Below are 12,994 nucleotides of genomic sequence, written 5' to 3'. Positions count from 1 at the left end.
TGTGACTGTTTCCTTAAAGTTTATTCCAAAGTAGATATTTCCCATCATTTCTAAAATTTTAAATGTTACACTAAAAATGTCTCCTTTTTAATGTCTGGTTATTCTAGTTTAAAGTAATAACATTTTCTGAATGTGTCTTAGAAGAGTGTTAAACGTTAGTAAGATTCACTCCTTTTAACAATGGTCTTGAAATTGCTAATTAAGCAGATGTATGAAAGTAGTAAGTGTGAAGTTAGCAGCTTTACAATAAAATCTCAGCAAATAAACATCCAACTTCAAGTAGAAGGGAAATTCGAGACGCCTAATACAATGAGCACTTTGAAGACTAGCATGTCACTTACTCTTTCATGGCGGTCCGTATCTTTATAAAAAGACGACATCACTATGTGATATTCTGAACAAGAAATCGTAGAACATTATCCATTATTTCTAACGATTGTGGCAAAGAAGGGAGAGAAAAATCAGATCTATTAACACATTTACTTTGAGATTTAGGAAGACACATATGGCGGTGGTAGAAATTAAGGGTTTTCGTATGTTAGGGGGATGGCTCACAAGAAATAATTATAAATCACGGTAAACCATAAGGGACAAATTACTACCTTTGTGGGGCTAGAAGAAAACAAGAAGTGGATGGTAGCCTAAACAACACTTTAAGGCAGCAATCTGTATCTATCAATATATTTAAGGTTTCAATCATGTATTCTTAAACTTTTTCTGGGATTACCTTGTTAAGGACAACTCCAATATGAAACGTTATCCAAGTATAACAGGTGTCTTTTTAAACAACTCTTTCAGTAAATCTAATTTTCTTTTTATCTTGAAATTGTTTGTTCACACCCTGGATCTCAGGCATGGGTGGCTCTCTCTAGCCAAAGTAGCTAGAGATACATTCTTAGATGCTTATAGTTTTGTTGCTCTCGAGATGTATATACATGAAAAATATTAAACATGTAAAGTAACTACACTAGAACAGGATACTACTATATGTTACCTATCTCAAAGCGAGGAAATTCAGTTAGCTTTTTTAGCAATTTCAATGCCTCCATAAACAAGGAAACTATTTTTACAAATAGGTCTTGGAGATTGCTATGTTGAATTAGATAATGCTTATTCAGTGGGAATTCTGTGTATTTTACTTATTCGGCAATTCTTTGAACTGAAAAGACCAACTGACGTTTACACTCAACCTGAACTTATTCTAGGATCTCTCATGAAAAAAACCACACAAAGCAGTTTGTTATTTCGCATATACAAAGTGACCTGGATAGAAAGCCTATCTGTCTGAGGAAAGGAACATTAAGGTCATGTTAGTTTAAATGGTCAATAATTAACTACTGATGAATCAGAAACAAAGCTCTGCTATAACAGTTTGGCAAAGCATGTGCCAAAATGGCAACCAAAGCTCCTTTTAAAAGCAACACCAGAAAATATCCACATTACACTGAATCATGAGGTTTTTCAAATCTTAAATAAAATCAGGAAAGGAAAAAAAAAAAAAACTTCAGCACAGACACTCTACAAATTCTATCAGCCAAAAGAATTTCTTTAAGGTAAAAAAAAAAAAAAAAAAGAAAATCTCAAGCAGCACTGAAATTAAAAAGCGAGATGAATTTAAAAAAAAAAAAAAAGTTCTGGCAAGAAAAAGGAAACACCTCAGAGTGATACAAAGAACAAAGAAGTAGAAAGACAGCATGTGAACAATTAACTTCACTTAAAAGAAATCAGTACTAGAAGAAAAGGAAGCCGGTAATACTTGGTATCATCCAAGAGCTAACATCAAGGTTTCTTCAAAAAAAACAAAAAAAGTTCCGTCTGAACACTAAGGATGAAACTAACACACAAGCTGTTTTCTCAGTCTGCTTTGTGTGCATTTGCTAACTACTACCCAAGGAATACCCAGACAGCATGAGCCACGCCTCGTTTCCATAGAAACTTACAATGATTCCCCCGGTAAGACTCAATCAGGATCATTGCAACACGTTACACGCGCGCAAATGACAGATTCAAAGCTCAGCTGGAAAGATGGCAGCACGTAACACTGAGGAAGAGTAAATGTGTCAGAAGACACATTCAAAACTGAATCTACAAGGGCAGGAGATGGAAACAATATCCAAATACTTGACCGGTTGTTAAGAACTATCAGGAAAGGAGGAACACTGGGACACAGCAGAGCAAGGAACTAATAAGTAGCTATTGTTTTTAGTTTTTTGGAAATAACTTCTTAGAACAGGGGTGTCACCACAACTCAGCAGCTTCCTTATCCCAAGCTTCCAACATCAGTATATTTATATAAAGTGGTAGGGTGTGCACCTGACCTCTTTAAATATAAATACAAATAAGTTAAAATTGATATTTTTTAAAGGTTCAAGTATGGAAAACAGAAAATCAGGCAAGGACTCCATGACAAGGGATTAACTCAAAGCCCTGACATGCCAGTTCTGTCTTCGTAATTATCAAAATGCTCTGAAACATTTATCTGACTTGCATTGTGGGGGAGGATCGCGGATGAAAAAATTATTGTTCAGAGACATCCTCCCGTCAGGAAGATCTGATTTTAATTTGGGCTCTATCTTGCGTTTCGTCACTGAGTCGAAATACAAAAACTTCTTGTGACTAAAGTTACGTTGAGCAAAATGTGACACGGTTAAAGGTGGCGGTCTGACATCAGACAGAGAAAATGTGGTGCCGTAAGTTGCTGGCTCTGTTTTCCAACTGTGATTTATACTAACCATTAACACGTCTACAGTCCACAGGTCTCCATCCACTGCCTCACACGGAGACTCACAGCCCATAAACGGAAGCCGCAGGCAAATGATGTGCACCCACTCTGAGCAGAAAGAGCTGAAGAAAGCAGGTGTTCTCCTTTTCCTGCAGGCTCACTAACCCTTAACTAAAGGCGTCCTCTTCTCCTAAATTGTCTAAGGATTACAGGGAGTTGGAGGTGGCCAACAGCAATAAAACTCCAGTCATGGAGGAGATGCGAGGAGTTTTCTTTAACCCTGCCACCACTTTTCAACCCCATTTCAAAAATTGTACTGTGAATACAGGATGGCCTATTCAAAAGTAGTCCTCCAAAAAAACTATTTTTGAATGGATCATCAGGATTCACTGGTTCATCAGCAATGTTTCCGAACCTTACGTGATTTAAAAAACAGAAACAAAACAAAACAAAACAAAAAGAACAACAACAAAAAAGTTATGTTGTAGTTTCAAGATTTCTCTGAAGTAGAAAAAGTAGGACTACCCAATCAGGAAAACAAGAAGGACGTGCATTGTTTCAAGGGTGTTAGAAGACCACAAGTTTTAAGAGGGTAAATGTTTTGCTTTGGATTTTACCAAAGTTCACTGAAAACAATTTTTAGACTGTAGAATATTTAAGATGGCTATTTAAATTTTATATTTTTATACAAGTTCAGTGGGATTATAAGAATCGAAAGACATGAAAAACAAGGGTAGTTTTTTGCCCCAGATTTCGATGAATTTTGATACATGTTGGACAAATATCAGATTTCTTTTTAATGATGTTCCTCAAACAAAACAGTTTGCAAAATATTTGAATTGCCATGAATAATGTCACATTTTAATGTAAACATCAAATAAGGTACCAAAATTTTTACTGGAGGGGGAAAAAAAAAAAAACAAACCTTAAAGCGGCACAATTCTTTATACCACTGGGGGGGAGGGGGGGAGAAAGCCAGATTACAAACATTTACACATGCATAGTGAGAAAAAAAGGATTTTACTAAATTCACGCATTTTTAAAATAGTTATCAAGTCTACTAAGCACCAACAATCCTAAAAATTTTTCAGCTTCATGATTTGTTTAAAAAAAAAAAAAACACACACACACACACACACTATCAAATTAACGTTAAAAACAAGCTTGAAGTACAGCTTGTCCAAAAAATAACTAACTATGCCAATGTTTTTTCATGTTACAAAAAACAGTGGCATACAAGATAACATCTGCAAAGAATGCCTTTAACTCTATCCTACAGTGGATGGAGATTACAACAGCACATCATACAGAGTCTAAAACTATAAAAGTTTTAGAATGCAGCATCTTGTCACAAAAAAAAAAAAAAAAAAACTGATAAAACTTAAAGTATTTAGAAGATGCTGCCCCTTTATTTTAAAAAATTTTAAATGAATTTAAGCAAAAATAACATACATTTGTACATCAACTGGCCATTTCTGGTACAGAAACCCAGCATATGGTAATATTATTGAATAAATGTAAATGCTACTTACAATTTTTTTTCTTTTTAAATACATTTTAGACAAAGTTTTTTTTTCTTTTTTTTTTTTATAGTTGCACAATTAACTCTTAGCTGCTAGCTTGATGCAAACATATGTAACAATACACAAATTTAAAAATATTTTTTATTCTACATAAAAGCTGTCAAAAGACACGTCGAAAATGCAAAATAATGGAATATACTTTTAAAAAATTAGTTGCAAGTCTAGCAGCAAAGCAATTAAGTGAGAACATATTTAATATTAAAACAAAGGGAACTGTGCATCTATAGAGGAAGTCCAACTATCTTAATTCTATTGATATAAACAGAAATCAAAACATTCGCCCCGGAGGGGGAAAAAAAAGTGATTATTTAAAATAGGAGTAAAAGCCATTGCTGCCTGATGAGCTCCCCAGGCTGAGTTCCTGGAACAGAGACAGAGGGTCGCTACTCTTCTTGGCCTGCTCGGGCTGGGGCCTGGGCTTGGGAGGGGCCCGCAAAGCGCTGGCGTAGGACATGGCGGGCTTGCTGCCCCCCGAGTTCTGCTGGCTACTGCTGCTGGCCGACTCCGCGATCTGCTTGTTGGGCATGAGTGGGGGGAACTGGCCGAGATGCTGCAGCACATTATAGTTGAAGGAACTGGACACCTCGAGGCTCTCGGACTTCAGCTGATCCTCAGGGGGTTTGACGGTCTTGGGTGGCGGAACTAGAAGCGGAGAAGAGCGACACGGCTTTAAGGGCACGCCTGGCAATGCTGCCGCATCTCGTTAGCTCGGCGTGTCACAACGGGCTCTCGTCCCCGGGAACTCCGTGACGGTACAGCCCTGGGGACGGTCAACTTCTGCCACAGAACGTTGAAGTCACAACACATCGAATCAAACTTCTGAATCTTATCAATGCTTGCAAAAGAACTGACTACGTAAACTGGAATAGCTAACGTATAAAAACGAAAGGTCAGGGGCGCCTGGGTGGCTCAGTCGGTTGAGCGTCCGACTTCGGCTCAGGTCAGGATCTCACGGTCTGTGAGTTCGAGCTCCGCGTCGGGCTCTGTGCTGACAGCTCAGAGCCTGGAGCCTGTTTCGGATTCTGTGTCTCCCTCTCTCTCCGCCCCTCCCCTGTTCATGCTCTGTCTCTCTCTGTCTCAAAAATAAATAAACGTTACCCAAAAAAAAGAAAAAAAAAAAACGAAAGGTCAAACCTGAAGGTTTGCTTCGCAAAACTAATTTTATAATGGTACACCTTGATATTTAATATGTTAACTGCTCAACTTTGAATATGGGAACTTACACGTTCTTTCTTAAATAAAAAGGAGCTGTATATGCTGACTCCTGGTCAAAATACCTTTTATTTTTAACCTAGGTAATAGTTAACACTCGATTCCATTTCTTAAAAATGCTCTCGGGGCGCCTGGGTGGCTCAGTGGGTTGAGCGTCCGACTTCAGCTCGGGTCACGATCTCACGGTTCGTGAGTTTGAGCCCCGCATCAGGCTCTGGGCTGATGGCTCAGAGCCTGGAGCCTGCTTCTGATTCTGTGTCTCCCTCTCTCTCTGCCCTTCCCCCATTCATGCTGTGTCTCTGTCTCAAAAAATAAAATAAACATTAAAAAAAATGCTCTCTTTTCTTGTAATATATAAATGAACACAGGGTAAGGTAGGGGAGAAACAACTATAAATTTTACTTCACATTTCCTATATGTAATCTAATTTTTAACATCCTTTAATACTTGACCCCACTCAAACAGAACTACCCTGCAACCCAGCAACTAAGACTACTAGGTATTTATCCAAGGGATACAAGAATGCTTTTTCAAAGGGGGGACATGTACTCCAATGTTTATAGCAGCCCTATCGGCAATAGCCAAATTATGGAAAGAGCCCAAATGTCCACTGACTGATGAATGGATAAAGAAGATGTGGTATTTCTACAATGGAGTATTACTTGGCAATCAAAAAGAATGGAATCTTGCCATCTGCAACAACGTGGATGGAACTGGAGTATATTATGCTAAGTGAAATAAGTCAGTCAGAGAAAGAGAAGTATCATATGACTTCACTCATATGTGGAATTTAAGATACAAAACAGATGAACATAAAGGAAGGGAAACAAAAATAATATAAAAACAGGGAGGGAGATAAACCATAAGAGACTCTTAAATACAGAGAACAAACTGAGAGTTGCTAGAGGGGTTGTGGGTGGGGGGATGGGCCAAATGGGCAAGGGGCATTAAGGAGGACACTTGTTGGGATGAGCATTAGGTGTTATATGTGAGTGATGAATCACTAAATTCTATTCCTGAAATCATTATTACACTTTACGTTAACTAACTTGGATGTAAATAAAAAAAAAACAATAATGGCGCCTGGGTGGCTTAGTCGGTTGAGTGTCTGACTTCGGCTCAGGTCAGGATCTCGCGGCCCGTGGGTTCGAGCCCCACGTCGGGCTCTGTGCTGACAGCTCAGAGCCTGGAACCTGCTTCGGATTCTGTGTCTCCCTCTCTCTCTGCCCCTGCCCTGCTTGTGCTCAGTCTCTCAAAAAGTAAATAAACATGAAATAAAATAAAATTTGACCCCACTCTTCCTAATTTTATTGTCCACTAAACCATGACTTACTCTCAAAGACTGCTTTTTCCAATCCTTTAAATGTTTAAATAATTTTCCCTCTACTCTTCTAGGTTCTTGTCTGAGACAGTCCCTACAGTAAGACAGCTGAACAGGAGAAAAACAAACAAATGTTTAATAAACATGTATACCTTCTGTATACATGAGGGAGATCCAGGAAACCCAAATAATTCCCTGAAATGGCCCAAACCAGCAACTAAAATGACATGTCCAGCTAAAGACAAAAGATCTTGGGTGTGTGAGGCAGTTATGTGAGGATACCAGGAAAAGCACAGTGAACAAGGTTGTTATGCAGGGTAAGTTGACCTAAGGGTAACTTGTTTTCTCCATTAATAGTTTCTAGAAATTTAGAACGATCCTCTTCCTGGTGCAGAGAGGGAGACATTCTTACAAACAGAGACCTCCCTTGTAAATGTAAAATGTCTCTTACCAAAGGGTAACTTTCACCCAGTATTCAGAGCTTCTGTGTCTGTAGTTTCTTAATTATAATCATCCTGAAATAATCTTTATGCCAAAGAGCATGCTTGGGGACGGTAAATTCTGTTCTCCCTCACTGACATTGTACTGGATTGTAATCATAATACACATTCACTGAGGATAATTTGAAAGTTACAGAAAAGGCCAAAGAGGAAAAGAAGTCAGTTATACCAGAGATAAGCCTTAAGTTGGTGTTTTTTCCTAACCACATCATGTAACAGATACTTCATAACTTATTTAAGTAACCTCTCATTTTTATTTTTTATTTTTAAATCTGTATTTATTTATTTTGAGAGAGGGAGAGAGTGAGTGAGTGAGAGAGACCAAGCAAGCATGTGTGAGCAGGGGGAGAGACAGAGAGAGAGAGGGAGAGACAGAATCCCAAGCAGGTTTCATGCTGTCAGCACAGAGCCTGACATGGGGCTGGAACCCACAAAACTGTGAGATCGTGACCTGAGCTGAAATCAAGAGTCAGATGCTTAACCAACTAAGCCACCCAAGTGCCCCAAAGTAACCACTGTGGAGCCTGCTTGGGATTCTGTCTCCTCTCTCTCTGCTCCTCCCCTGCTCGTGCTGTCTCTGTCTCTCTCAAAATCAATAACTAAACTGAAAACACAACAAAAAAACAAAACAAAAAAACCTTTAAAAATTCATAAAATTCTTCAAAATTAGTTTAAACTACCTAACATCTTTCTAGAACATTTACCACTTCTCCATCTAAATGTCATTGATTTTTGTGGGGGAAAAAATGCTTCTAAAAGCACTAGTTTAACAAACATACCATGATGAATCATTAAATTCTACTCCTGAAATGTACATTACACTGTATGTTAACTACCTAGAATTTAAATAAAAACTTAAAACATAAAAAAAACCTCACCAAATATTTCAATATAACAGCAGACTGTACTGTCTAACACAACACATAAAATAAACATCTTATTGATTGTTCAAGAACTTACTATTTTTACTTACTTTACTAAGATTTATTATTTAACCATGTTCTCATTTTCATGAGAACGATTAAATATTTTCAACTAAATAATCCATACAAAACAGTTCTTATTTAACCCTGAGTTCAAGATTTTTATTAATATGACTTACCACATATATTCCAGATAAGAGAAACTATTCTTTAAAACTATTACTAATCTGACAAGCAATGATGTTATTCAATGTTGTCTATCTCATCTTAAATTTTCATCTGTACGTTAATAGGGAATGTCTGACAGAGTACTACGTAAGGTCCCTGAGATAAGTGAAAAGAACTCAAACACATCCGTATGTTGGGAGAAGTGAAGCCTATCCGGTGGCCCGGTTGACGTCACCAGGTGTAAAGGCTGAGCCGTGTGACTGGACCACCCACAACCTCATGGGCACAAGACCTATTTGCATTATCTCCTTGGTCAGCAGGCATTCACCGAGAACTTGGAAGTTCGATCAGTGGCAAAATGGGAAAGCCAACGTTCAAGAAGGTCAAAGACATGGTTCTTTGCTCTCGGGATGGAAATTGAGAAAATATGGCCATATCGGACACAATGACCACTTTTAAATTCCTAATCAAAATGACATAAACAGTTTTCTTCAAGAAGTCTCAAGTCTCAAACTTCAGAAAAAAATTTCCCATGTGGTAATTATTCCCCTTCTGGCCCACGACAGGCAATGGCTGCACTCCTCTAAAAATGAATCAATAAATGAATACTGATAGTTGTGCTTCAGAAGACTTGTGGTCTTGAGCTCATTTTTTAATACTTTAACTGTTACTCTCAACAAAAGAATACTACAATTTGTCTACCAGTAATGACAAAATAGTAATTGTATATTTGTGGAAAAGATACCATAAAACGACATGCACTTTGGACAGTTATTTAGGAACTTTCTACCTTATCAGCTCAAGTCAGGTTTTCATTGATTTTGGCCAAAAGTTATCCTAAAATTTAGGTGGAAAAAAAAAAGAGAGAGAGAGAGAGAGAGAGAGAAAGGATGTTGTCTTTAAAGTAAGTTATAATAGGGGCGCCTAGGTGGCTCAGTTGGTTGAGCACCCGACTCAGCTCAGGTCATGATCTCAGGGTTCATGGGTCTGAGCCCCACGTCGGGTTCTGTGCTGACAGCTCGGAGCCTGGAGCCTGCTTCCGATTCTGTGTCTCCCTCTCTCTCAGCCCCTCCTCTGCTCACGCTCTGTCAGTCTCTCTCTCTCAAAAGTAAGTAAACATTCAAAACAACTTTTTGAATAAATAAATACAACGAAGTTATAACAAAACAACCAAAAAGTAACAAGGGCCACCTGGGTGGCTCAGTCAGTTAAATGTCAGACTTCATCTTAGCTCAGGTCAGGATCTTGTGGTTCGTGGGATCCAGCATGGAGCCTACTTGGGACTCTCTTCCTCTCTCTGGCTCTCCTCTCCCCTACTTGTGCACACGCGTACACACTTTCACTCTCAAAATAAATAAATAAAACTTCAAAAAAATTCCTTATTACTGATTTTGTAAATGAGATGTTTCTCAATTAATACACGGCAGGTATTAATGAATGTCTTAACAATTAAAATCACAATGTGTCTTGCCAGGAAACAAAACCAAAATCTTTTTAATGCTTTTGTCCTACCAAGTCTATTGTTCTAAAAATATGTTTGTATGGTACATACTCAAAAATGGGCCAGTTGCAGAAACAATTGATTCACATGCTAAGAATGAACAAAATTAAATCCCAATACAAAGATTAAGGCTACCAGGGCAGAAATTCACCCAACAAAGATCACAGGCTTATTCACAAAGATCAATGTCTACAGCCTACAAAGAGAAGGCTACAGGTTAGAGAACTCAAACGGTATCATTTGTTTCCGTACATTTAATCTCGTTTAAAAAAGAGGGAACAGAGAAAGGATAAAAGTGCATTTATCTGCATTCAAGGCTAAAGACTTTAGACTTCCTACCCAACAACATAAGAGCCTTGTCCATTCCAATGCCTTTCTATGCCTTTTATTTTTTTTTTTCCTCTTGAAGCTTTAGATTTCTCAGTTCATTAGAATATAAGGAATTAACACAGGATTTCTAAATCTCAACATGCTGGACTTTATTGGTTTCTCTCGTGGCCAAACTCTGTTGTATAGCAAACTGTCAATGACTTTACTGACAATAAATCCTTGAAAACTGATGTTGACCCAACCAACTCCCGCCCCTAATCCTGGGGAGCAAACAAGCAAACAAACAAAAAACAAAATCCAGAAAACAAACTTTTCCCAAGCAAAGGTGATTCTATTTAGAAATGCACTTTAAATTCCATTACTTCTTTCATTCATGCGCACAGGTAAAAATGATCCACTCGATGAGCTCCCCAGAGACAGATCTACTTCCCTTTCAGACCATAAATATGGACAACACTGTATGGCCTGAGACACACCTATGAACTTTGAGCATTAAATATGATTCAAAGATAATAATATAAATGGGGGGGGGGGGGCGCGGGAAGAAGAAGAAAAACTCCATAAATCTCCAGGGGCCAAGTAGTCAAAAACTGCAGTTTTAACAACGCACCAATTCTGTCTTACCTATCAACTCTCTGGGTTGAGCTGTCCTGCTGGGTCCATTACACGGAATGTTCTGATAGGGGGTAGATGAGGTGGTGTTTACCCAGGACTCCGGGGATGAAAAGTTGAAAGAAGATTGGCTACTATGGTCCTGAAGCTCTTTATACTGAGCAAGACTGTCTTGAGGAGTGCTTACTTCTTCAGAACAAGGCTGGACTGAGCTAGATGAGATTCTTCTTTGGTACAAGGGCCGACCAGGTCCTCTGGGTTCATACTACACAAAGAAAACGGAGAGTTCATGAATTAGCGGAACTTACACCGCCTCCCCCTTCAGAACACAGCAATCCCACTGTATGAAACAGCAGTTCTCAAAAGTACTCTCTTCCGTGACGATCACCCCCCTCCCCACCACCCTGCCCCAAAAAGCAGCCTGCACTCTGGACACAGTGTTCAGGAGACCTGGGTTTAAAACTCAGTTCGGGCCCTTAGCAGGTAGTCCTATGATAACACACATCTAATTTCTGGTTCTGGGGGCACCTGGGTGACTCAGTCAGGTAAGCATCTGACTTTGGCTCCAGTCATGATCTCACGGTCCGTGGGTTCGAGCCCCACATCAGGCTCGGCGCTAACAGCTCAGAGCCTGGAGCCTGCTTCCGATTCTGTCTCTGTGTCTCTCTGCCTCTCCCCTGCCCCAAATAAATACGTATTTTAAAAAATTAAAATAATAATAATTTCTGGTCTGTAAAATACGGAGCTGAACTACCTGTCCTCAGTTCTAAAACTCTATTACCGTCTTAGGGAACATTAGATTAAGAATGAAGAAACGTATCTGCTCAATATTAAATGGGGGAAATTACAGTCACAGTCAATTAAACCACGGCCACCTTGAATGGCAACCCATTCTAGATTTCTCTCTTGTGCCAAATCTTCACAGCCTCCCGATTTATTATTCCTCAGACTTAATGGCAAGACAGGACTCCTCAAGCCCAACGTGAAGTACTCCTGATCTGGCTCACTGCGTGTGTGTCCTTTCAACACAGTCTTCAATGGACACAGAACATTACTTTCTTCAAAGCAATCCTTTATAGGTTTGAAACCCAATTAACTTACTGCTGGTATTTTCTCCTCCCTGAACCGCACAACCCAGATCCCTTTAACCCTCTCAACAAGACCCACTGCCAGCCATTTCAAGACTGTTGACTGTTCCCCACGCCCTCCGACCGCTGTGACCGATATTCAATCTCCATTCTGGTGGCAAGGCTGTATGAGTGGCAGTTTTAGGTATGCAGCCTCAGCCTAGAGCCAGACTATCTGGGTTAGACCTCAGGCTGCATTTACCAGGCAGGCGTCGCCTGGGCAATTGACCTTAACTCTTGGGAGCTTTGTCTGTAAACATGGCTTCGTTACCCACAGGACCTGCCTCTCAGGATTGTGGTTAAGAATTAAATGAATTAAAAGAATTAAAAGAATTCAGCATGTACAGTATTGAGAACTGTTCCTGGCACACAGGAAGGGCTTGCTGTCATACAAGTGCTTTAATGTAACATATAAACATAAACATATAAACATATAACATAAAAAAATATAATGTAACATATAAAACGTAGATCTTAAATGACAGAATGAGATGGACTTTTTATTGCCCCCTCCCCCTCCTTCTCAATAGTAATAATTTATTATTAAGTTTGTGATCATTATGCTTCTGAGGAATCTTTTTTTTTTTTTAATTTTTTTTTATGTTTGTTTATTTTTGACAGAGAGAGAGACAGAGCATGAACAGGGGAGGGGCAGAAAGAGAGGGAGACACAGAATCCGAAGCAGACTCCAGGCTCCGAGCTGTCAGCACAGAGCCCGATGCAGGGCTCGAACTCACAGACCGTGAGATCCTGACCTGAGCTGAATGAAGTCGGACGCTCAACCGACTGAGCCACCCAGGCGCCCCTGAATCTTTCTTTTACCATTACTGTTAGCAATAACTGGAAATCAGGAACTGAAAATTAGATTACAAAGAAGAGAAAGAGATGAATTAGCACAGTAATAGCAGTTTGTTTGTTGGGAATATAAGCACAGATATTGTCGGGCCAGTTAAACGCAGGAAAGTGTGGGTATAAGCACTGTGAGGAGAAAGTCT

The 12,994-nt window shown here is 39.2% G+C and overlaps 1 protein-coding gene across 9 annotated transcripts in view; it reads right to left on the bottom strand.

Moving 5' to 3' along the window:
* Window positions 1-3,723: 3,723 nt before the first annotated feature.
* HELZ (helicase with zinc finger) overlaps window positions 3,724-12,994 on the bottom strand; it is a 156,202-nt gene continuing 146,931 nt past the window's right edge. For all 9 annotated transcript variants that reach the window (XM_042914546.1, XM_042914552.1, XM_042914547.1 and 6 more), the window contains 2 exons: window positions 10,885-11,137; window positions 3,724-4,947 (listed from right to left, as the gene is read on the bottom strand). In XM_042914546.1, coding sequence (XP_042770480.1) covers window positions 4,610-4,947; window positions 10,885-11,137 — 591 coding nt within the window. In that variant the 3' untranslated portion in view covers window positions 3,724-4,609. The remainder of the gene's footprint in view (window positions 4,948-10,884; window positions 11,138-12,994) is intronic.

Source organism: Panthera leo, chromosome E1 (assembly GCF_018350215.1).
Source record: "Panthera leo isolate Ple1 chromosome E1, P.leo_Ple1_pat1.1, whole genome shotgun sequence".
NCBI lineage: Eukaryota > Metazoa > Chordata > Mammalia > Carnivora > Felidae > Panthera > Panthera leo.
This window is presented reverse-complemented; position numbering and strand designations above follow the sequence as displayed.